General features: G+C 33.8%; 2 protein-coding genes across 2 annotated transcripts in view; one reads left to right on the top strand and one right to left on the bottom strand.

The window, feature by feature from the left end:
• The window catches only part of LOC101894982 (neurogenic locus Notch protein), a 102,335-nt gene that overhangs the window by 26,028 nt on the left and 52,912 nt on the right, over positions 1 to 23,395 (bottom strand). Inside the window, exon 5 of the mRNA XM_059121726.1 lies at positions 18,758 to 18,888. Within this exon, the coding sequence (XP_058977709.1) occupies positions 18,758 to 18,888 (131 nt within the window). The remainder of the gene's footprint in view (positions 1 to 18,757; positions 18,889 to 23,395) is intronic.
• Positions 16,967 to 17,820, top strand: LOC131802164 (uncharacterized). Its single transcript, XM_059121727.1, has 2 exons — positions 16,967 to 17,377; positions 17,527 to 17,820. The coding sequence occupies exons 1-2, from the start codon at positions 17,152 to 17,154 to the stop codon at positions 17,790 to 17,792; spliced, it is 492 nt and encodes a 163-aa protein (XP_058977710.1). The 5' UTR covers positions 16,967 to 17,151; the 3' UTR covers positions 17,793 to 17,820.

Here is a 23,395-nt window from a genome sequence, read left to right as displayed (position 1 = left end):
GGTCGAATTTCTGTCTCCATTAAAACGAGATGTGCATGTGCTAAAAGTACTATTCTTTGGCTTTTCCCTGGCTGCTAAGCCACCTAGAAGATTTCTTAACATTTCCTCCGTAACATTAAAAATATTGGGGAATTTGTTGGAGTTCGAGCTTCATTTTGCCAGGACACATTGGGATTTCCACTATTTCTAAGTGGATCTGAATTTTGTTGAGGAACAGAGTTTTGAACATTACCTGACACACCTGGTAATTCACCATCTATATGATTCACAGTACCTTGTCGGACTGGTGGTGTATTTCTGGGACTTCGTCTCATATTCCACACTTTTTAAAACACAGACTTGGTTACCCTTTTTCAAACTGGTGCAACTTCTCTCCCCAATTATTCCGAATGACAACAACAACCAAATGATACCTTACCAGTGTACCAACAACAAATCACTCGCAGTACTAATTTGCGTTTGCCGGCGGTAAAATGCAACAGATTATGGATTCTGCTACACGATTTGCGTCAAATAGGCAATTTTTGGTTTCTGCTAAATTTCTGGAACAATATTTTTTTTTTTTTTTTTTTTTTGTTGGGCGCCACTTGTAGGGTTCGTGGGGAGACCACTAATCCTAATATTTAGGGGTTTTTGTCTCTTTGTTATTTTATTAAAATATCTTATATTATATCGTAGATATAACGAGACAGACGTTTCCGTCTAGAAACGTTTTTATCCACTTTATAATATTTTCAGTATCAAGGGTCAACACAGACACAAAATGTCCAATGCCGTCCACTTAATACTAGAGATTTTATAAAATAAAAGACGATGATATTCTTGTGTTTGATACTTTATTTTCAAAAGCAACTCCAAGAATGACAAACTTAGCCTAATACGTGTACTTATATAGGCGAGATCATAAACACGTGGAATGATTAAAACATGAAATTGAGAGTGATTGAGTGTAAACAAAATAATCACAATAACAATATCACTTGTAAAAGAAAGAAAGAAAAACAATCACTCAATCTCTCATAGGTATTTTACAATAATGTCAAAATAAACTCATTTCATTGAACTTATGCGAGAGCACTAGAGAACAATTAGAGCATCACTCAATAATCATCAACGAAATGCAGAAATGCAGTTACTTAACACAAAACAACATATTCTCTTATTCTTGGCATATAACAAAATTAATTATCTGAACACTCGAGCAAAATTACAGTTCAAGTTAATGTAAAATAATTGATGTTATAATAATAATGCAAACAAATCATGATATAAAATTAAATAACACATAAATATATAAATAATAATGGTGTGTCCGCTACATATTGATTTAAAGTACATTTTTAATTTTTTATGAATTAATATATAAATATAGAACTAATTACACTTAAAAATAAATAAATGTGTGGATTTTTGTTTAAAAAGTCTTTTGATTTAAAAAAATAATAAATTTTTAATAAATTTTAATACTATGGTATCCCGAACAAACAAGCCCAAATTGTTCTAATAAAATTTATATTTTTTTTAATAAAAAAATAATACATTTTTCATAGTAAAATATTTTTTTGCTAAAAATACTCTATTTTAAAATGTATACCTTTTATTAATTAATGTTAGAGAACTTAATATTGAAAATTTAAAAAAAATTCATTAAATATTGATTTAAAAGACATTTTTAATTTTTTAAAAGATTTTTAGTCTTTTTTTCATAAAAAAGTCTAATATATTAAAAAAAAATGTTTTTGTAAGACTTCTATCTATTCTTCTATCAGTTAAAAATTAATTTAAAAAATGTCTGTGAATGTTTGCTAAAAAACTTTTGATATAAAAAATTATTTTTTATAGAAAATTATTTTTTATCAAAAAAAAAAACTAATAATAAATAATAATAAAATAATTTTAAAATGTAAAAATGTTTTTTTGTATATTTTTTAAAGATTAGTTTTTATTTTCTTAAAAATGGTTTTTGTAAGCCTTCTTTAAGTTAAAAAAATAAAAACATTGTTATTGTTTTGCTTAAAAAGACTCGATATACAAAAAATATATTTGTCATAGTAAATTATTTTCTTCTCAAAAAAAAAATGTTTTAATATGTATATTTTTTAATATGTATTATTATTTAATATGTATTATTTTTTTAAAGATTATTATTTTTTCTAAAAACAAGTTAAAGATTTTAAAAAAAATTGTATTTGTAAGATAAAAACAAACAAAAAATTGAGTTTTTGCTTAAAAAACTTTTGATATAAAAAATATATATTTTTCATAGTAAATGATTAAAATTTAAACTTTTCCTTTGAAAAATATTTATCTTCTTTTTGCAAGTCTTTCACTCACCAGTTTCAAAAAATTCTGGTATCTTTTCCACTATTTGTCTATGAGTTATACACATTGTGCCTTTTGTTTATTTATTTTTTTGTATTTCTTTTCCGCACTTCACTCATTCGCCGTTTAGGCCGTAACAATAAGAACTAACCGCAATTAGCAAACAATCAGACTTTTTAAAGACAAATTATTTACAAGGTAATGTCCACAAACAATGAATGTCAGGTATAGAGTAGGTACTGTAAATGCTTGCGTTGAGATGTATGTTCAAAACTACTCCTATTTGCCAATTTTTCGAATAAATTAAGACACAATTAGACATGTTTATGTTTGTACGAAATTAGTGAACAACAGACAGGTAGCCGATTTTCATTTTCAAACACAACATTTTCAGTTTCAGATCAAGGGGTTTTAAGTGATTTTCATTTGGTTTATGATGATTTGACAATTACGATTTTCCATTTCTGCATAAATTAATATCGCTCCAAATGTGTTCCAATTTATATTGTCCATCGCTGCATAGGTCAGAAAAATGTTCGATCATTCTTCTTAGAATAGGGCATTTCCTTCATATGTCTTTTTAATTTTCTCTTTGAATTATTTTTCATTTATGCGTAAACTCTCTACTCCATGACCTCTCTTTAATTTCTTTTTGTTACCGTTAACTAAACGTTTCCATAAAACAAGCATAAACATCGTCAGCGGCGTTCTCTGATTTCTTCACTTTTTACCATTTTTTCTTTTTTTTTTGACAATTAAGATTTTCCATCTCCGTGTAAATTTGCTCGTCTATAAATCTGCGTTAATTTAAATTTTCCATCTCTGCATAGGGCAGAAAATTTGTTGATCATATATCTTTGCATCGGACTTTTCTATATGAATTTTTTAATTCTCTCTTTTAAATGTACTTGTTATTTTATTTTTAAGAATTTTGGTTTTCAAATCTTCGTAAATTACCCCTCTCTCTTTACTTCAAGACCTAACTCTTTAATTTTATTTATTGTTGTTAGTTTAAAAAAAAATCTCCAGAAACAATCACAAACAATTCCCTATTCTTTCTATTTTTCTATTTTATGACCTCTCTTTAATTTATTTTTGTTACCGTTAACTAAACACAGTTTCCATAAATCAAGCAAACATCCTCCGGATATGATGCTCGCCTTCTCTCATTTTTTCACCTTTTACTAATTTTTCATTTTTTCGACAATTACGATTTTCCATCTCTGTATACATTTTTTATGATTATAAATCTTAGCCAATTTAAATTCTCCATCTCTGAATATGCCAGATCGTTGTTGGTCATATATCTTTGCATAAGACTTTTCTTGAGGCATTTTTAAATTCTCTCTTTTAATAGGTATTTCTCTTTTTATACCCTCCACCATACATAGCATATAGGGTTTATTAAATTCGCCATTCCGTTTGTAACTCATCGAAATAATAATTTTAGACCCAACAATGTATATATATTCTTGATCAGCGTAAAATTCTAAGACGATTTAGCCCTGTCCGTCTGTTGTAATCACGCTACAGTCAAAACGAATTAAAATAGGAAGCTAAAATTTTGCACCCCCGATATTCGGTATTTTGATGTTTTTAGCCACATTTTTGCGATGGAATTGTCTGAAATTCCACACAAGGAGTTCCTTGTGAGCACTTTACACCCTGAAAGAGAATGGTCTATATAGGTCGACGATATCGTATAGCCCCCATATAACGGTACCCCCGATATTCGGTATTTTTATTGTGAGTACTTTACCCCCAGACATACATTTGTCTGTATAGGTCCACAATATCGTATACCCCCCCCCCCCCCCCCAATATAACGGCACCTTACGATACTCGATATTTTTAAGATTTTAACAGAATTATTAATTTTTATTATTATTTTAATTTTTATTATTTTTTTGAAAATTCCATAATTCGTTCCAAATGGTGGAGGGTATTCAAAGTTCGGTATTTTTTATGATTTTAACCACATTTCTCAATGGAATTGTCTGAAAGTATAGACAAGAAGTTAATTTGAGTATTTTACCCCCAGACATATATTTGTCTGTATAGGTCTACAATATCGTATATCCCCCCAATATATCAGCACCTTACGATATTCGGTATTTTAAGGATTTTAACCGAATTATTAATTTTTATTATTATTATTTTAATTTTTATTATTTTTTGAAAATTCCATAATTCGTTTCAAATGGTGGAGGGTATTCAAAGTTCGGCCCGGCCGAAGTTACTGCTTTTTTAATTGTTATTTTTAAGAATATTTTTGTTTTCAGATCTGCGTAAACTGCCTAAGTCTTCTTTACTCTAAGACCACACTTTTTAATTTTATTTCTTGATGTTATTTAAACAAATATCTCCTGACGTTTGACATTTAAGATTTTCCATCTCTGTGTAAATTTATGTCCATACAGAACTCTTCTATATGACTGTTTATTCTGTCTTTGAAACATAGGTATGTTTTTGCTTTTTAAATATATATTTTTATTCATATTTGCTTAAACTCTCTCTCTCTCTCTCTCTTTCTATTTCATGACCTCTCACTTTAATTTTATTTCTTGTAGTTGATTAAAAATCTCAAAATATGGACCTGATGCATTTTAAGTTCTGAGTTTTTCCACAATCAAAAAATTAATCTCTGGGCAAACGATTATCTCGTTAGAATCTCTCTTTTTAAATAGGTATTTTGTTGGTTATTTTATTTACTTATTGATAGTCTATTAAAGAGAGTGAGTGAAAGACTGTGTAACAAATAATTTTAACCGAGAGAGAGTTATTCCTTTCATATGATCTCCCCCCAGAGAATGTTTCCATCACTTACTTTTCACCGTTTTCTCATTTACAACGTTCTCATATAATGTACGCGCTCACTTCAGACCTACTTTTATTGGAGAACACACCGACCGACGATATGAGTAATTTGGGGCTAGTGCCTACCTACGTATTATCTATCCATTGTTGGCGTGTGATGAAAAGAAATGGGACACATGTAAAAAAAAATCACAAATTTAACCCACAACAATGATATGAGTGGACAAAGAAAGAAAAGCAAAGCAAAAAAAAAAAAACGGTGGCGGCCAACTATACAAAAATGAAAAACCAAAAATTAGGCACAGCCACCACAATTGTAATTCTATTTGAATTTCATAGAAAATTCAAACAACAACAAAAAATCGCATTTAATTTTTTTTGTTAGATTCCAAACTACAACAACCATGGAGAGGAGATCCACTACTTTTCTCTGGGTGATGATGATAATTCGTGATTTTTGTTGATGTTGTTTTTGTGGCTTTTTGCTACTTTGTGTGGCGAAGGTCACTATGTGACTGGGTTTATTGTGTTGCTGCTACTAGAAAAAAAAAAAAACAAAATACATAACAACAAAAATGTTGGCAATGATGTTTTTAGGTGCTACTACAAACGCACATGTGGAAATTGTTGGCTACTGTGGCGGCAGAAGCAACACCAACAGCCACCACCACCACGACAAGATTGTCAAAATCGTGTGTTTAGGGATTTTTGTTTATGCCAAAGTTACATGTGTCGATGGTGCTGCCTTAGTCAGGGTTCTTTCTTCCACCACACACATGTTTGGGCTTATGGTCATGCAACTAACCACCACCTCTCCAATAACATAAGGAGCCTCTATTTTTCTAGTTTTCCCCCCATCCATTTACACAAAAAAAGGCGGCGGCACACAGACATATTGACAGCAGATGTTTAAGAAAATTTTCTAGTCCCATAAGCCTAACTTATCTTTGCAAGCACCAGCAGGCCTTAACCACAATAAGAAGCTAGGGCTGGACGATGTTGCTGTGTTCCTTTGGTTCGTTTTTTTTTTTTTTTGCATGCCATTATCTATGAAATTTGTAGGTTCAGATGGATAGACAAACAGACAGACGAACAAACACCCAGTCGTAGTCTCCATGTTATGAGACCGATGATTTTGTTCAGCTTTTTCCACCTTGTTTTTCGAATTTCCCAACAAAGGGAAGGGAACTCCAAAAGGAGAAGAAGGATCAGGACTTGCCATTGATCGATTAATGGAACATAATCAAAGTGGAATGAAGCAAAAGAAAACTGGATTTTAAGTACGTATGATCATGCAACCACTTTAGGCAATGCAAAGGGAGTAAGAGAGAGGCAGAGTGGGAGAGAAAAGGAGAACAAGTCATTTTGGGAGAAAAATGCTTTGTGAACAGATAATATGGCAATACGCAGTGGAATCATTGCAGAAAAAAGGGAATTTGGATGGAAAATAAAATATTTTTTTTTAAATTATAAAAACAAAAAAAAAACAATAAATCCGATATGAAAAAAATGGATATATTTTTGAAAATATATACGTATTCCTTGAGGTTTAGCCATTCTTCCCTGGAAGAAAAATAACTGTTCTCGGGACGAAATATTTTTTTAAAAAAATAGTATTTTTTTAAAAACAAATAGGCCTATTTTCCCAGACCAAAAAATACAGTCTTCCGATTTCTGGTCATACAAATACAAGTACGTAGGCAAGAGCTACAGTCCAAGAGGAATTTTATTGTTTTAATGAAATGGTGTAATAGGGGACTAAATGTTAAAATACTATCAGAACTGTATGTATATAAAATAGGACAAAAAATCTGTAAGTTCGGCCGAGACGAAACTTGAAATTTCAAAAAAAAAAAAAAAAAAAAAAAAAAAACAAATCCGTCAAAAATTCGCTAAAATCTTAAAAATCCCGAATATAGCAGTTATATTGGGGCTCTATACGACGACATGGACCTAAGCCATTGCAATACTCAAATACGAAACTCGAAAAGAAATCCGATGAATAGTGTAGCTCAAATCATTAAAATACCGAATATAGGGAGGTTCTGTTATATCGGGGCTATACGAAGATCTGGACCTGCATTGACAATTTTCTGTCACAGTTTTTAGTACCTATTATGAACTTCAAATACGAAATTTTAAATAATTTCGATAAATGTTGTGCCTAAAATCGTCAAAATACCGAATATAGAGGGGTACTGATGTATGGGGCCTATACGAAGACCTGGACCTGCATAGATAATTTTCTAACGTAAATTGTATTTCCCATTATGAACTCAAAATACGAAATTTGAAACAACTCCGGTGAATAATGTCGCTATAATCATCAAAATACTGTATATTGGGAGGTACCGAGGCTATAGGAAGACCTGGACCTGCATAGACAATTTTCTGTCATAGACTGTAGTTATGAACTCTGAATTCGAAATTTGAAACAACTCTGGTGAATAATGTCGCTAAAATAATCAAAATACTGAATAATGGGAGGTACCATTATATGAAGGCTATACGAAGACGCGGGCCTGCATACGGACTTTTTTGTCATAGGTTGTAGTACCCATTACGAATTCTAAATACTAAATTTGAAACAACTCCGGTGAATAATGTCCCCAAAATCGTTAAAATATCGAATATCGGGGGGTGTGTACCGTTATATGGGTGATATACGATATCGTGGACCTATAAAGACAATACTCTTTCATGGAGTAAACTACTGAGAAGGAACTTGAAAAATTTGGCGACAATCATGAAAATACCGAATATCAGGGGGTACCCTTATATGGGGACTATACGATATCGTGGGCCTACATAGCCCATCTTCGACCTTGGCCAACCTGCACACAAAATAATGATCTGTGCAAAATTTTTATATTTATTCGTTTTGACTCTGGTGTGATTACAACAGACGGACCGACGGACAGGCCAAATCTTCTTTGAATTTAACGCTGACGAATATTTTTTACAGACGAAAAAATCCAGTTTTCGACAATGCCAATTTTTTTCCAGACGAAAAATACAGTCAAATTTGGTTGGACGAAAAACTGCAGTCCTCTAGAAATGCAAATTTGTTATCGACTAAAGTACAGATATGCAATTTTTTTCTGGGCGAAGAAATACAATACTCGAGTGGTCCAAAGCACTTTTAGACGAAAAAATACAGCCCTCGAAGCTCAATTTTTTGGGCGAAAAAATACAATTCTAGGTGATTCTACATCCTTCTAGTTTAAAAATATGGACCTTAACTCTGTGCAAACCCAAAAATACAATTCTCGATGACTTAATATTTATCTGAACAAGGAGTGAACTGTTTTTATCAATGACCGAAATTTTTTCTCTTTGGTTAAGGACTAGACGAAAAATCAATTCTAAAGAACACACAATTTTTTCCGTTTTTTTAGAAGAAGTTTTTAACCAAATAATTCTGCGAAGTCTTAAAATTCCTTAATTAAGTTTTTGTATTTTCAGTCCCACTGTGCAACGAATTATTTGGCCAAGTAAATTAAACCGAGACTGGTGATTGTCTCTCTCGGTTTATTTTCACCATTCCATTGATTTTGTTTTCCAAAGTACAGCGAGTGTTCTTAATATGTTTGGCCCGGGTCTGTTGTAAAAAAAAAAACACACAAGAATAACATGGTGTGTGTGTGTTTGTACATGCGACCAGTTCTGGTGGAGCACCCCAGACAGACAGACAAAACTGCTGCTTCTACTGCTGTTGCTGTGCAACGACCACTCCTCGATCTCAGAAAAAAAGAGGTTCAACACTGGCATTGTAACGAGTGGTCGGACGGTCGTTCGGTTGGACAGACAAAAATGGATTGTTGTTCGATGTGTTGTATGGAGACTTGATTTCGTTGTTGTTGTTGTTGCTGCGGCCACGACTACGGCTGTTATTTATTTTTGTGTGTCGACAATATTTGTTTGTTTGTTGGGGGTTTTTTGATTGTTTTATTGTTGGGGCGTTCGATAAACATTACCGGTTGTAGGTTTGGTGGGTACCCATGGTGTCCAACAACAAATACATGCATACATATCTATGGGGTATTAAGAATAAATATTGAAATTATCAAAAAGAGAGAGAGAGATTGGAAACACAAACTTGATCGAAGAGAGAGCTAAAAATTGGTCATCATCAAACAATTGCATTGATCTCTCATCCCCAACAAGAGGCATAATTGAGAGCAGAGAAAAAAAAAACACACACACAACATCAGCAACATTCCTGTTGCAGTTACTTGGACTATTTCTCTCTCCCTCTCCCGCTATTTCTCCCCTATTCATCACTGTTGAAGAAATCTGCTGCCTGACCAAAGCCGGTTTGGTGTGGCATTAATCGAAATCAAAAACGAAGCTACGTCACAATGCAATGACGACGTTATGGAAGATATCAACATATTTTTGGGGGGAAAGAAAGAGAGGTCTTCTCAGCTTGCTTTAAAGGAGACTAAGATTCTATAAAACGCATATGGCCGCCCCTGATGACTGTGGCAATATGAAAAAATGTAGAAATGGAATGGAATATGGGCACTAAATGAATAATTGTAAATGGAAATTACCGGCTCAGCCGTCCAGAGCCCAACATGAAACATTCTCGTGGAATATTAAATTATTGTAATTCTCATGAATCTAGTCTGTATATGAGACCACATTACTACCAGGGTTGTCGATGGAGAATTTTAAAAGAACACAAACTAAAATATTTATTTAAGAAATTTTATTCAAAAAATGGTTTCAAAAAAATTATGAATTGCCATCCCTAATCCTTTTTCACAAAATTCCCTTATGAGAGAGACACTAATCATTAGACCTTTATATATTCCCTGTCCATCTGCATAAAATCGTTGTAATTGCCTGGGGCAAGGGGTGTCGAAGTGTCACTGCCACTGCAGATGGGGAAAGTAATAAAAATTCCTTTTTTTGCCAAAGGCTTCAATTTAGAAAATTAAACGTTTGCTGTCATTAATTGGCTAATTAGGGAATTTACATGGAAAATGCGGAGAAACATCAAAGTTCTGGAGAAAAAAAAAAACATTGGTGAGCAAAAGCTTAATGAATAATAAATGAAAACCATTAAAGAAACTTTAAAAGTCGGCGAGGTCGACTTTATGATACCCTACACCCCTTTGCATACAAAGTAGAGATTCACATAACAAATAAAAGTTTTTATGGGGAATTTGTGAGCCGATCTCGATAAAATTTGTCGAAAGTATTTCTGAGCTGTATTTGATATATTTCCCCGAATATAGTTGTTAGAAAGTATATATTACGGCTGTAGCGAACAAATGTAACAAATCGGATTAATAATATACAAGGGAGCTATAGCTATATCTGAACCGATTTTCACCAAATTCGACATACTCGTTTCTAGGCTCAATTTGGTCGAAAGTGCCGAATTCCATCCCATTTGGACTAATATTACAAGGTTGGTGCACAATAAAAGGCAAATCGGACGAAGATATATATGGCAGCTATATCCAAATCTAAACCGATCTCGATAAAATTTTTCGGAGGTATTTCTGAGCTGTATTTGATATGTTTCCCCGAATATCGTTGTAAAAGAGTACATATTACAGCTGCGGAGGACAAAAATAACAAATCGGATGAACAATATACAAGGGAGCTTTAGCTATATGTGAACCGATGTTCACCAAATTTGACATACTCATTTCTAGGCTCAATTTGTTTGTAAGTGCCAAATTTCATCCCATTTGGACTAATATTGCATGTTTGGTGCACAATAAAAAGAAAATCGGACGAAGATATACATGGGAGCTATAGCTATATCTGAACCGATTTTCACCAAATTTGACATACTCGTTTCTAGGCTCAATTTGGTCGTAAGTGCCAAATTCCATACTATTTGCACTAAAATTACACGTTTTTAGCACAATAAAAGTCAAATCGGACGAAGATATACATAGGAGCTATAGCTATATCTGAACAGATTGTCACCAAATTTGACATACTCGGTTTTGGGCTCAATTTGGTCGTAAGTGCCAAATTCCATCCCATTTGGACTAATATTAGACGTTTGGTGCACAATAAAAGGCAAATCGGACGAAGATATATATGGCAGCTTTATCCAAATCTGAAGCGATCTCGATAAAATTTGTCGGAGGTATTTCTGAGCTGTATTTGATATGTTTCCCCAAAAATCGCTGTTACAGAGGGCATATTACGACTGCGGAAGACAAAAATAATAAATCGGAGGAATAATATATATGGGAGCTATAGCTACATCTGAACCGATTTACACAAAATTTGACATACTTGTTTCTAGGTTACATGTGTCAAATTTTATTCAATTTGGCCTAATATTATACGTTTGGTGCACAATAAAATGCAAATCGGACGAAAATATATATGGGAGCTATATCTAAATTTTGACCGATTATCTCCAATTTCAATACAGTTTGTCCTTGGATCAAAAGAATTACTTTCGCAAAATTTTATCTGAATCGAGCAATAAATGCGACCTGTACTTTGTTTACAAAAATACATGGACAGACAGACGGATGGTCAGAATGTGATTCTATGCCTGCGGATCATCAAAAGGAACTATGGATCTATCTCGTTTCCTTTTGCCTGTTACAAACAAATGCATAAATACACCTTGTGGTATAGGGTATAATGAAAAACAAAATTGGATTTAATAAACAATTTTATTCTGCCATCCAAAAGGGGAGGTCTCCTCTCATCGGTCTCAAGGGAGAACAAATGATTATTGTTTGTGGTTTCCTTGTGCTTCTCGTACAATTCCATTTGTTTTCTTGTCTATCTGGGCACCACCCTCAGGTTATCACGTTTGCATTAGCATTTATGGCCGGACGCAACCTAAACTAAGCACGCAACAACTTAAAGCTTAAGTTCAGATCAAGAAGAGCAGGCATTCGATTTTCGTTTTCGTTTTTTTGCTGAATTTTTAATCAAGAAATTGAAACAACAATGAAATAGGCCTAATAATTCCATTGATTCACATCATTTCGTGCTTTATGGTTTCTTTCTACTTCTGCTCCATCTTCTAGTTACCACTCCTGGGAAAAAGGAAGCTTTGTTTTTGCCTTTGGTTTTGGGGCCATCAAAAAATGCAAATCATAATATCTCAATAATGCTGAGAAAATTCATCAATCATTAGGCGGCTGGAGGAAGCAGAACATGGAAAAAAGAAAGAAGAAGCTACCAGTCAACCAGCCAGTCGGCGGTGAATGGCAGCAATCTTAACAAATATCCGAATACCATTAGAGAGACAAATTATCTGTGATTATTCCACCGCCACCGTTGGCTGCTACCATTCACTGGCCAGCTGAAATTCTGCAATGCTTCATTAACGACAATTGTCGTCAGGACAAGTTAGAACTTCGTGTTTTTTTTTTCATTTCACAAAATAATCGCAGCATCTGATGATCGGTAGCTATGAAAAAGAAAACTTAACCTGCCTGCCTGCCTTAGTGTTATAACTATTTAATGATAAACGTGGTCACAATTTTTTTTTGCTTTTGCTTAACAATTTCCCATACCCCATCTCTGGGTTTTCTTGAGCCAATGGCAATTCTCTCTCTCTCTTTCCAAACAAGCCTGGGAAATGGCCTGCAAAGAAATCAAACCAAATACACAGACTCATATTTTTTTGCCATAAAATCCCTTGGGGCAATCTCGATCTCTCTCTCCCTCTCTCTATTTCTTTTCATTTAATCTCAGCAGCATTCAAAAGTCTTACGACAACGAAACCCCAGCCACTCTTTGTATCTGAAAGACAATTGCAAGCTCCTGATAAATTGCAAGATGCCGTTGTTGTTGTTATTGCTGCTGTTGTTTTTGTAACAACATTTTAAATAGCGGTAGCCACAAAAATAAATCACATGGCTAATCTTCGATTGCCTTTGCCGAAAAACGCGACATAAAGATACGAGGGGAAAAGAGCGGAGATCACAAAAGAAAGAAAAAAACTGACAGGAGATGGAAGATTATTGCAGCAGCCACTCCGTTACACCTTCAGGACACACCAGGGAGATAGGAACTAAGGCAATGATGTCAATTTTTGGACAATTTTTTCTTTGGCAAGTAAACACGGAAAAAATAATTTGAAAATATATTCATGGGACCTTTGAGAATGACTAGAGAGTATAGAGACATACTCCTCTCTATACCAGTGATCTGAGTTTGACTTCTTATAAAAATTACTGGAGGGACAAATAATTTAATAGAAATCATCGAAGGCACCATAATCGTAGCCCGACTTCAAGGAAGTGGACGGAAGAAAACAGCAACATCTGCAGAAATGGTTCGAAAAGTAAAAAAAAAAACGAATTGATCGAAACTCGCGTCGCATTGGCCGAAAAATGACCCGTGAGCTGAACATATCGCAATATTCCATTCGGCAAATATTGAAAAATTAGCTCGGAATAAAGCCATTGAAATTCCAAAAAGTGCAAGAACTTACACCGCAACTGAAAGAAAATAGACTCAAAAGAGCTGAGTGACTTCGCTTGGCCGAAAGTGGTGACCTGACGAATTTGGTTTTCTCCGCTCCGATGAGAAAACATTCGTTGTCAAGCAGTTTTTAAACAAACAAAATGATCGTGTTTACTTGCCAAAGAGGTCAGCTGAAAATGTGCACCTTCGGTTGGCCACCAGAACTCAAGCGCCGGCCATAATGATGGTGTGGGCCGCCATAACAGCTGATGGTCGCTATCCACTCGTATTAATCGACCGTGGCATCAGAATAAATGACGAATATTATCGCGAAAATATTCTGGAGGGTGTATTAAAGCCTTGGCCACGCAGACATTTTGACTGCAGACCATGGACATTCCAACAGGATTCAGCACCATCGCTCTCAGAAGGCGCCACCCAAGAATGGTTACAAAATGAGGTTTCTCGCTTCATTTCCAGCGCACAATGACCACCAAAATCTCCGGATACCAAACCGTTGGACTGTAGTGCCTGGAATATTTTCGAAAGCAAGGTTGGCACTAAAAAATGCCGAAGTGTCGATCACCTTAAGCAAGCGCTTCGCCAGGAATGTTCCAAAATACCGCAGATCAACATTCGGGCAGGGTGTGACGGTTTCATTAGCCGTTTGAACGCCACAATTCATGCCAAAGGTGATCAATTCGAACAAATCTAAACTTATTCTAAAATTTGATACTATTTCCGACATTTTTTGCTTTCATTCAATAAAATTTGAAAAAAAAAAGTAAAAATTATGGCTTTTGACTTCGTTGAACCGATTTCCACCAAATTTGAAGTACCCATTTCTAGCATGAATTCAGTCGGAATTGCCAAAATTCAGTCCATTTAGGCTGATATTAGCTACTTGGTGCACAATAAAACTGATATCGGATAAAGATATGTGATATGAGCTATATCCAAATCTGATCCGATCTCGATAAAATTTGACAGAGAAATTTTTGAGCTCCATAAGTGATCTGGTACCAAAGATTATTGTTATGGAGTGCGTATTACGCATGCAAGGCACTTAAACCCCAAATCGGATAAAACTTATATATGGGGCTATAGCTATATCTGATTTATATTTTCTCCAAAATTTGATATGCTTGCTTCTAAACTGAATTCGGTCGGATGTGCTGAAATTCAGGACTGTTAACCGAAATCAATTGAAGATATATATGGAAACTATATCTAAATTTGAACCGATTCTCATCAGTTGCAATAGGGTTCGTACTTGGGTCAAACAAATATTGTATGGAAAATTTCATCTTAAACGGATAATAAAAGCGACCTGCATTTAGTTCACAAAAATACATGGCAGACGGACGAAACAGAAATGCATACATCGACTCAGAAAGTGATTCTATGAAGATCCTGAAAAGTAACTATGGGTATATCTCGCTTGCTACCTTTACCACTACGTGAAGTAGGGTATTAAAATTAAAAAGAAAAGAAAAAAAATAGAATATATGACCATCTGACATGACAGACCGATCTCGGTGTCCTTTATGCGCTGACCCCCATTGATTTGTCATTGTGTAAAAAAAAAAACAATTTCCGGGGTTGCATAAATTGTTCTTAGTTTTGGGCCAATTTCTCCCACACAACTTTATTTTGGGGAAATGGTGTCAAAGGAAAAATGATTCTACTTAGAATTTCACTACCACTTTCCGAACAAACGAAAACGATAGCTGTAATAGAAATTATTGAAATATCATGAGTAGCATTTCTCTTCAAGATCCCAGCTTCGCCCAAAACACCTCTAAAGTCCCTTACATCTTTATATCATTAAAATTTCGACAGCTACATAATTACATACAACCTCCCTTCACTTTTTAGCACTAGGAGATGACATATGCACATTTACCTTCACTTTCTTTCATAAAATTAGCCTTATTTGCTTATTTGGCTTAAATAAATATAAGTTTAACTAAAGAGTCAGACACAACCTTTAATTAACTTGTTGCATGATCGAAAAGGAACACTCGCAACAAAAAAGTGCGTACAATTTCTCAAAATCAAGTATTGAAATTGGAACACAAAACATGAAAAAAAAGGAAGATGTTACAAAAATGAAAAAAATTGGAAACATACAGACAACATGCAATTGTAAATCATTTTTCAATTTAGTCAAATCACCAACCAGCCCAGTTTGGCCGGGTTTTTTTCCTTCACGACCTACACATTTTGGCCAACAACAGGATAATGAAGGTTGGACAAAGGCCAAATAGAGTGGGAAAATATTTTTTTTTTTTTCAATAAATATATTATCTAAAAAATAATTATTTTTATTGGAAATAACTTCAACGACATTTAAATGGCAAAGTGATTAAATAACAATTCTTATTTCTTTGGCAAATCAGCCGCAATTTGTACCAAGAAGAAGAAAATACCCGCAACATAAATTGTCATAAATATTGCAATCAAAACAACATGGCTTAAAAGCCAATCTACTTCTTTTATGACAAGAAAGAGGTGGGAAACGGGGGCAGGCTCATTTTCATAAAAACACCATCTTTGAGAGCTGATGTGACCAAGCCACCATGAGGCAGCAGCAAAGGAAAAGGAGTCAGTCAGCAATAATGTTATTGCCGCTGCTGCCTCTGATGATGAAAGCCAGAAACGGGCAATGCAATTTAAATACAGCAATTTCCTTTCGTTGGATGTTAATAAACCATAAGAAATCATTGGCATAAATTTCCCACAGTGTTTTTTTTTTTCGTTTTCATTCGCAGGTTGTTCCTTTTTTGTTTTTAGCGCTGGCTGTCATGGAACGTGTTGCATACCATGGCCATTTGTCGCTGCACCTCCAGTGATCCCCCCTTAAGTGTTGCTTACATACACGCAGAAAAATATATGTTAGAAATATGTTTGGATCCAAACATATATTTGTTTGGGACTGGTTGCAAACAAATATATTTTTGGATGCAAACATAATTTGTTTCGGTGCAAACAAATATTTGTTTGCAACATTTTGTAACATAACTCAATTTTATTTGTTGGGTACCAACATATTTTATATGTTAGAACATATTTTTTTATGGGTGCGGAGAGGATTTTTTTCAAAGAGCTAAACAACAGAGCTCTCGATTACTTTTGAATTGGTGTTATAGGTGACTTAAAAGAAGACAGGAGGGTGAGAAGTCTGTTTTTGCGTTGATGAGTGTCTCAACTTGAGACACGCGCCAATGTTACGCTCTTTTGCTCTCACCAAGCAAACACTGCCGATCGCTGCTGTAACTATGTGTGGTGTGTGCGCGGCAAGAGGGATGGAAACTGTTGCTGAGACGTTTATTTCTTTTCTATTGTCCATGCACCAAAAAATGCCAACAACAACACACAAAGAGCTGTTTGGATGTTTTTTGTTGCTGAGACGTTGCTTCTTACTAATGTTCATGCATACATACATACATGCGTTTTTCGCATACACACCGATTTGCTTGATGAGAACAAAAGAGCGTAACATTTGCGCGTGTCTCATGTTGGCATTCTGGTTGTGTTCTTTTTTTATTCTTTTTATTTGTTTTGTGCCTTCGCGTCGTGTCACAAGTGTTGTAATAAATGTTGATACCAACTGTTTTGGGGGAAGACAAATTATTTGTCGAAGCGCCGGAGCCTTTAAATCTACAAAGCTTTATAAAAGCAGCCAAATTAGAGTTAAAAATTGATGCCTCAAGAAAAATAACAGCCTTAGTGTTTGGTGCAACCATTAAAGAAGACCAGTTTGAAAAAGTAATTCATCAATATATGTCAACACCTACTTTTCATATTGAGTTGCAATTTGGAGGTAAGTACACTGGATTTACAGCCTGTTTCTTTATGTCGGAACAAAAAAAATTTCGTTTCAAAATAAAGAAACAGGCTGTTAATATTTTTTTTTTCTTTTTTTAAATAATATATTTCTTTTTTTAAATAATATATTTAATTTTCATTTAGACTCCGTTCGATCAGTGGCATCAGCATCGACAGTTAGTGGCACTCTATCGGAGTGTGAATCCGTAGGTGGTTTTGGGGATCTTACCCCAAAAACAAATGTTATATCAACTTTAAAGACTGACATAGAGTCCATCAAGTCAATTCCGGCTGTCAATAAAATATGGAGAATTTTTATTGCCGAAAAACGCCTGCAAAATAAAGATAGGGTGAATATTTCGAAGGCCCTTATTGACGAATGTCTAAAAGAAGACCCTAACAGATTGTAAGTATTTTACTTTATTGAAAAAATAGTGATTGTAATAAAAGGAAAAATAATAAATTAATAAATAAAAATAATAACAAATATTAAGAATAATATTAATAATAATAAATTAAAAAATTAATATAAAATAAAAATTTTATGAAAACTGGCACGATATAAATTATAAACTTATTAACAAATGTTTATTTTACTTTATCAATAACAACAATATATTATTTATAAAAATTAAAACATAATAAATTAATATTAGAAACATAAGAATAATTTTAAGCATAATAAAAATTGTAATAATTAATATAATATTAATATCTGTAATAAAAAATTGTTAAAGATAATAATATTAAAATAAAAATTCTAATTATAAAAATATTAAAGAAAATAAAAAACTATGTTTCATTATAAATTATTTATTTTCTTTAATATTTTTATAATTAGAATTTTTATTTTAATATTATTATTTTTAACAATTTTTTATTACTGATATTAATATTATATTAATTATTACAATTAATTTTATATTATATATTATAATATGTATGAATTTCTTTTATGTTAAATAAAATGTGAATATCAAAAATTGATTTTAAAACTAGTTTGCATTATGGTTGAATTATATCTGCAGTAAGTATACAAATGGACCCAATCATAAATTTATGTTTGCACCCCAATATATATTATGTTTGGACCCAAACATAAATTATGTTTGCACCCGAACAAAAAATATGTTTGGACCCAAACATTAATTATGTTTGGACCCAAACATTAATTATGTTTGGACCCAAACATTAATTATGTTTGGACCCAAACATAATTTGTTTGCAGCACCCAAACATATGTTATGTTTGGGAATGTTTGCAAACATATATTTGTTTGCTGCAAAATATGTTTGGGACATATGTTAGAGAGGCTTATATTTTTTTGCGTGTAGTTTACAAGGAGTGTTACAAAAATGCGGCAATCGGTACTCACCTTCTGGACACTTGCATTCATATGTTAAACCGTTTGATCGACATGTGCCACCATTTTGACACGGTGACGGCGAGCATGGAACATATTTCGATTCACAATTTTTACCAGTATAACCAGCTGGACACATGCACCTGAAAAGTGGTAGGAAAATAAAAAAGAAAGGGAAGATTTTGTTGGTTTAGTAAAATTGACAAAATGTGTAAAGATAATTGGAAAAAAATTAATGAGGGGATTTTCTATAAGTTATTTATGATTTAAAAATTAAAAAAAAAATAAAAGGGAAAGTGGATTTAAAAAAAAAAAACGCAAAATTATGAACAGGATTTATGAGAAAATATATTAAAAATACCCATATTTATGAAGAAAAACAAGTAAGCAAAGTCTATAGAGGTGCGGGCCGACCATGTGATACCCTACAACACTACAATATGTTAAAAGCCCCTTATGTCTAAATACATTTTGGAAGATTTCGCTTTGGAAATTATGTCACGGAACCTGCCCAGATATTACCCTTAGCATTTTGACCAGGGGCATTTGCCCAATATTTACGCACTCTGTCGTGCTGTGAGTTGTTGTGGTCCATTGTACAGCTAAATATAATCCAATGGTCATCTAAATTGCTAGAAATGTACCCTGCCCTTAACTCTCTTCCCAGGCGTATCGATTGGCTTCAATTGTGTGATTAGGAAATTTTTTCTCGATGCAACTGCAAAATTAGGAAATTTTTAGTTATTGGTCCATTTCAACCCTAAATATTATGCGATCATCCCCAAAAGCATTAGGTTTCTATTCTGGCTCTAGCCCCACCGCCATTCTAAATTTCGTGGAGATTGGGCCATAATTGCGACCTGTAGAGTGATTACAAATTAACATGGACAGACGGACGGACATACATAGCTAGATCGACTCAGCTCGGCTAAATAGGAAGATCCATATATACTTCCCTATGTGGGAAACCAACATTTCGAGGTGTTACATAAATTTTGGCCCAATCAAACTTATAATACCTCCAACACATAGTGTTGTAGGATATAATAAATAAGGTCTTCTGTTTCTAAAGGTCTTTTGCAAACTTTGAAACTTTTAGAAGATCTTCTGTCCCTAGGAATGTTTTAGATCGTCTTTTATATTCAGATTACATTTTGGAGGTAAGACAAAACCATAGAGGGCCCAAAAGAGGTATTTTGTCTCTGGGCGATCTATGAAGGACTTTTGTCTTTTGTAGACCTTAAGGTCCGTCCGTCTTTAGAAAGTTTTGTTGTACATAAAAGACCTGCAGAAGATTAGAAGGTCTTCTGTCTCTAAAAGATCTTTGGAAGACCATTAGAAGTATTCCCTCTCCAGAAGACTTTTAGGAAGTTTTCTTTCTCTAGAAGGCTTTTGGAATGCCTTTAATCTCAGGGCAACCTTTGGAAAGCCTTTGACACTTAGAGGTCTTTTGGATTTGGGAAACCTTTTAAAGGTATTCTGACCCTGAATAACTCTTAGACGGACTTTTGTCTCTAATAGACCTCAAGTATGCCATTCGTCTTTTGTAGACCTTAAGGTCCGTCTTTAGAGAGTTCTCAGTCTATAAAAGACATGCAGAAGATTTCCTGTCTCCGAATGAATTTTAGAGGGTCTTCTGCCTCTAAAATATCTTTAGAATACCATTAGAAAGTATTCCCTCTCCATAAGACTTTTAGGAAGTTTTCTTTGCCCAGAAGACTTTTGGAAGGGCCTTTAATCTCTAAGCAACTTTTGGAAAGTCTTTGGTATATAGAAGTTCTCAAGGAGGTCTTTTTTGGATTTGGGGGACCTTTTAAATGTTTCCTGACTCTGGATAACTCTTAAAAGGACTTTTGTCTCTACCAGACCTCATGTAGGTGTTATGTTTATAAATGACCTACAGAAGATTTCTTGGCTCTGGTTTACTTTTGGAAGGTCTTCTATCTCTAAAATATCTTAAGAAGACCATAATCTGTCTCCAGTAGACTTTTAGGAAGATTCCTTTTTCTAGACACTTTTGAAATGCCTTTAATCTCTAGGCAGCTTTTGGAAAGCCTTTGGAATTTAGAAGTTTTCGAGGAGGTCTTTTGGATGTGGGAGACTTTTTAAAGGTATTCTGACTCTGGATAACTCTTAGAAGGACTTCTGTCTCTACCAGACCTCAAGTAGGTGTTATGTCTATAAATGACCTACAGAAGATTTCCTGGCTCTGGTTTACTTTTGAAAGGTCTTCTATCTCTAAAAGATCTTAAGAAGACAATTAGAAGGTGTTCCGTCTCCAGTAGACTTTTAGGAAGTTTCCTTTTTCTAGACACTATTGGAATGCGTTTAATTTTTTGGCAACTTTTGAAAAACCTTTGGCATTTAGAAGTTCTCAAGTTTGAATGTGGGAGACCTTTTAAAGGTATTCTGACTCTGGATAACTCTTAGAAGGACTTTTGTCTCTATCAGACCTCAAGTAGGTGTTATGTCTATAAAAGACCTGCAAAAGATTTCCTTTCTATGGGTGAAGGTCTTCTGCCTCTAGAAGATCAGTAGAATGTATTCCGCCTCCATAAGTCTTTCTTTTTCTGGAAGACTTTTGGAAAGCCTTTGGCATTTAGAAGTTCTTAAGGGAGTTTTTTGGATTTAGGAGAGCTTTTAAAGGTATTCTGACTCTGGATAGCTCTTAGAAGGACTTTTGTCCCAAGTAGGTGTTATGTCCCCAATCCATAATACCGCTAACCGTTCAAAATCGACAAAAATATCCACAATTAAAATCCATCCAAAAATTTCAAAAAGTAAAAAAGCAGCTAATTTATGTTCGGAAGAACTTTTAATATCCTCCCCTAGCTTTATACGGGGCCTATACGAAGGCGCAGACCTGTATAAGTAATTTTTTTCATGGGGTAAAAAATGTCATCAAAATACCGAATAAAGGGAGGTAAAGCATATGGAAGCTAAACGAAGACCAGGACTTGCATACGAAATCTTTAGGCATTGGCTTTAGTACAGATTCTGAGCTTCAAATACTAAATTTAAAATAATTCCGGCAAATAATGTCGCTATAATCGTCAAACTACTGAATATCGGGGGGTACCGTTATATAGGGTCTATACGAAGACTTGGGCCCGCATAGAAAATTTTCTGTCAAAGGCTGGGTACTACAGCTTTACGAACTTTAAATACGAAATGTGAAACAGATCCGGTAAATAAAAATCATTAATATGCCGGATTAAGGGGCACCGTTATATGGGGGCTATGCAAAGACGTGAACCTGCTTAACCAATTTTTCGTCACGGCCTGTAGTACACATTACGAACTATCATTACGAAATTTGAAACGATTCCGAAATAACTTTTTTTCTGGAAAATTCTCACCAAAATGCTTTTTGTTAGGTTGTTAACAATATAATGAGCTGTCACTGGAATAATTTTAACAGCTGTCGGACGAGTAGCGTAAAAATGACAGCAGTCTGAGTTGGTTACAGTTTTTTCATCTCACCCTATATTTCGATGTGTTACAAAAAAATATGCTCTCCATAATATGGTGGAAGGTATAATAAATAATAACCGCAGACCAGGTGGTACTAAACAACGATTTTAGCAATGCTTTCCCGCTAGTTCACCATGTTGTGATAATTACGAATTAAAACTATTTGCTCAATAAATTTGAAAATTATTGTTGTTTTTGGCATCGATTATGACCCACATAGTCCATCTTTGATTTCCATGGCGGAGATTTAAATACAAGAAAAATAAAACAAAAAACCCAATCTAATCAATACAATACAATATTAAATTACTATTGAGGCTATTATGGACTGTAGTCATATACCCTCCTCAACAACAACTACAAGCTCTTAACACTTAATGTGATTGGCTACACTTTAATTTTTTTTCAATATTTTTTTTTTAAATTCCAAAAAAATCGCACGTAATAAAAAAGCCATTTAAATTTTCAGAGGAATACCAACAGCAAAAAGACATACATGGGTTGGAGAGCGGGGGGAGTTTGGATATTTAAGAGCCAACTAATGATATATCGATATTTAATGATTGATGTTACATGAAGAGAGGAAGATGGAAAACAAAAAAAATACAACCAAAGCAAAACAAATACTTGGAAGCTGATCGTTCCTCGTCTCTTCGCAGATGCCTAACGTGTGTTACTTTAAAGAAGCAGTTTTAACCAAAATGTATGAGATTTTTTTTTTTTTTGGTTTTGTAAATTTAATATATATATGGCCAATATTAGTAAGGTCTCATCATATTGGTTTAATGACACCGAGTCTATTTTCATTTGTTTCGAGAAAAATTATTAATTGATGGGTAAAGTTTTGTTTTTTCGATTTTTTACGAGGTAACGTAATATTTTAAAAGTAAAAAAAAACTTTACCGTCGTTTTTGTACTTTTGTGCTTATAAGTTACATAAAGTCTAAATTGTTGCCTGGTTTTGAAAGCAAATTTATTATTATTTTTTGGATTTAATTATGGCTAATTTATGTTATTAATAATGGTGTCTGGAGGGGCTTTTTCTTTGGGAAATCAGGTAATTTTGGGGGGTATGTGACCCAAACAAAATTTATTTAAAATAATTAATATATTAATTGCCAGTTCAATATTTTTTTTATTTTTCTGGTACACAGATGTAATTTGAATAATGAAAAA

Source organism: Musca domestica, unplaced genomic scaffold (assembly GCF_030504385.1).
Source record: "Musca domestica strain aabys unplaced genomic scaffold, Musca_domestica.polishedcontigs.V.1.1 2, whole genome shotgun sequence".
Classification (NCBI taxonomy): domain Eukaryota; kingdom Metazoa; phylum Arthropoda; class Insecta; order Diptera; family Muscidae; genus Musca; species Musca domestica.
The sequence above is the reverse complement of the archived record's forward strand: the minus strand, read 5'-3'. Positions and strand labels throughout refer to the sequence as shown.

Bases quoted from the DNA above. Each gene is read 5' to 3' on its own strand.
- LOC131802164 (XM_059121727.1), top strand. From the start codon at position 17,152: ATGTTGATACCAACTGTTTTGGGGGAAGACAAATTATTTGTCGAAGCG. The intron at 17,378-17,526 runs GTAAGTACACTG...ATTTTCATTTAG, and splicing joins TATTGAGTTGCAATTTGGAG to ACTCCGTTCGATCAGTGGCA.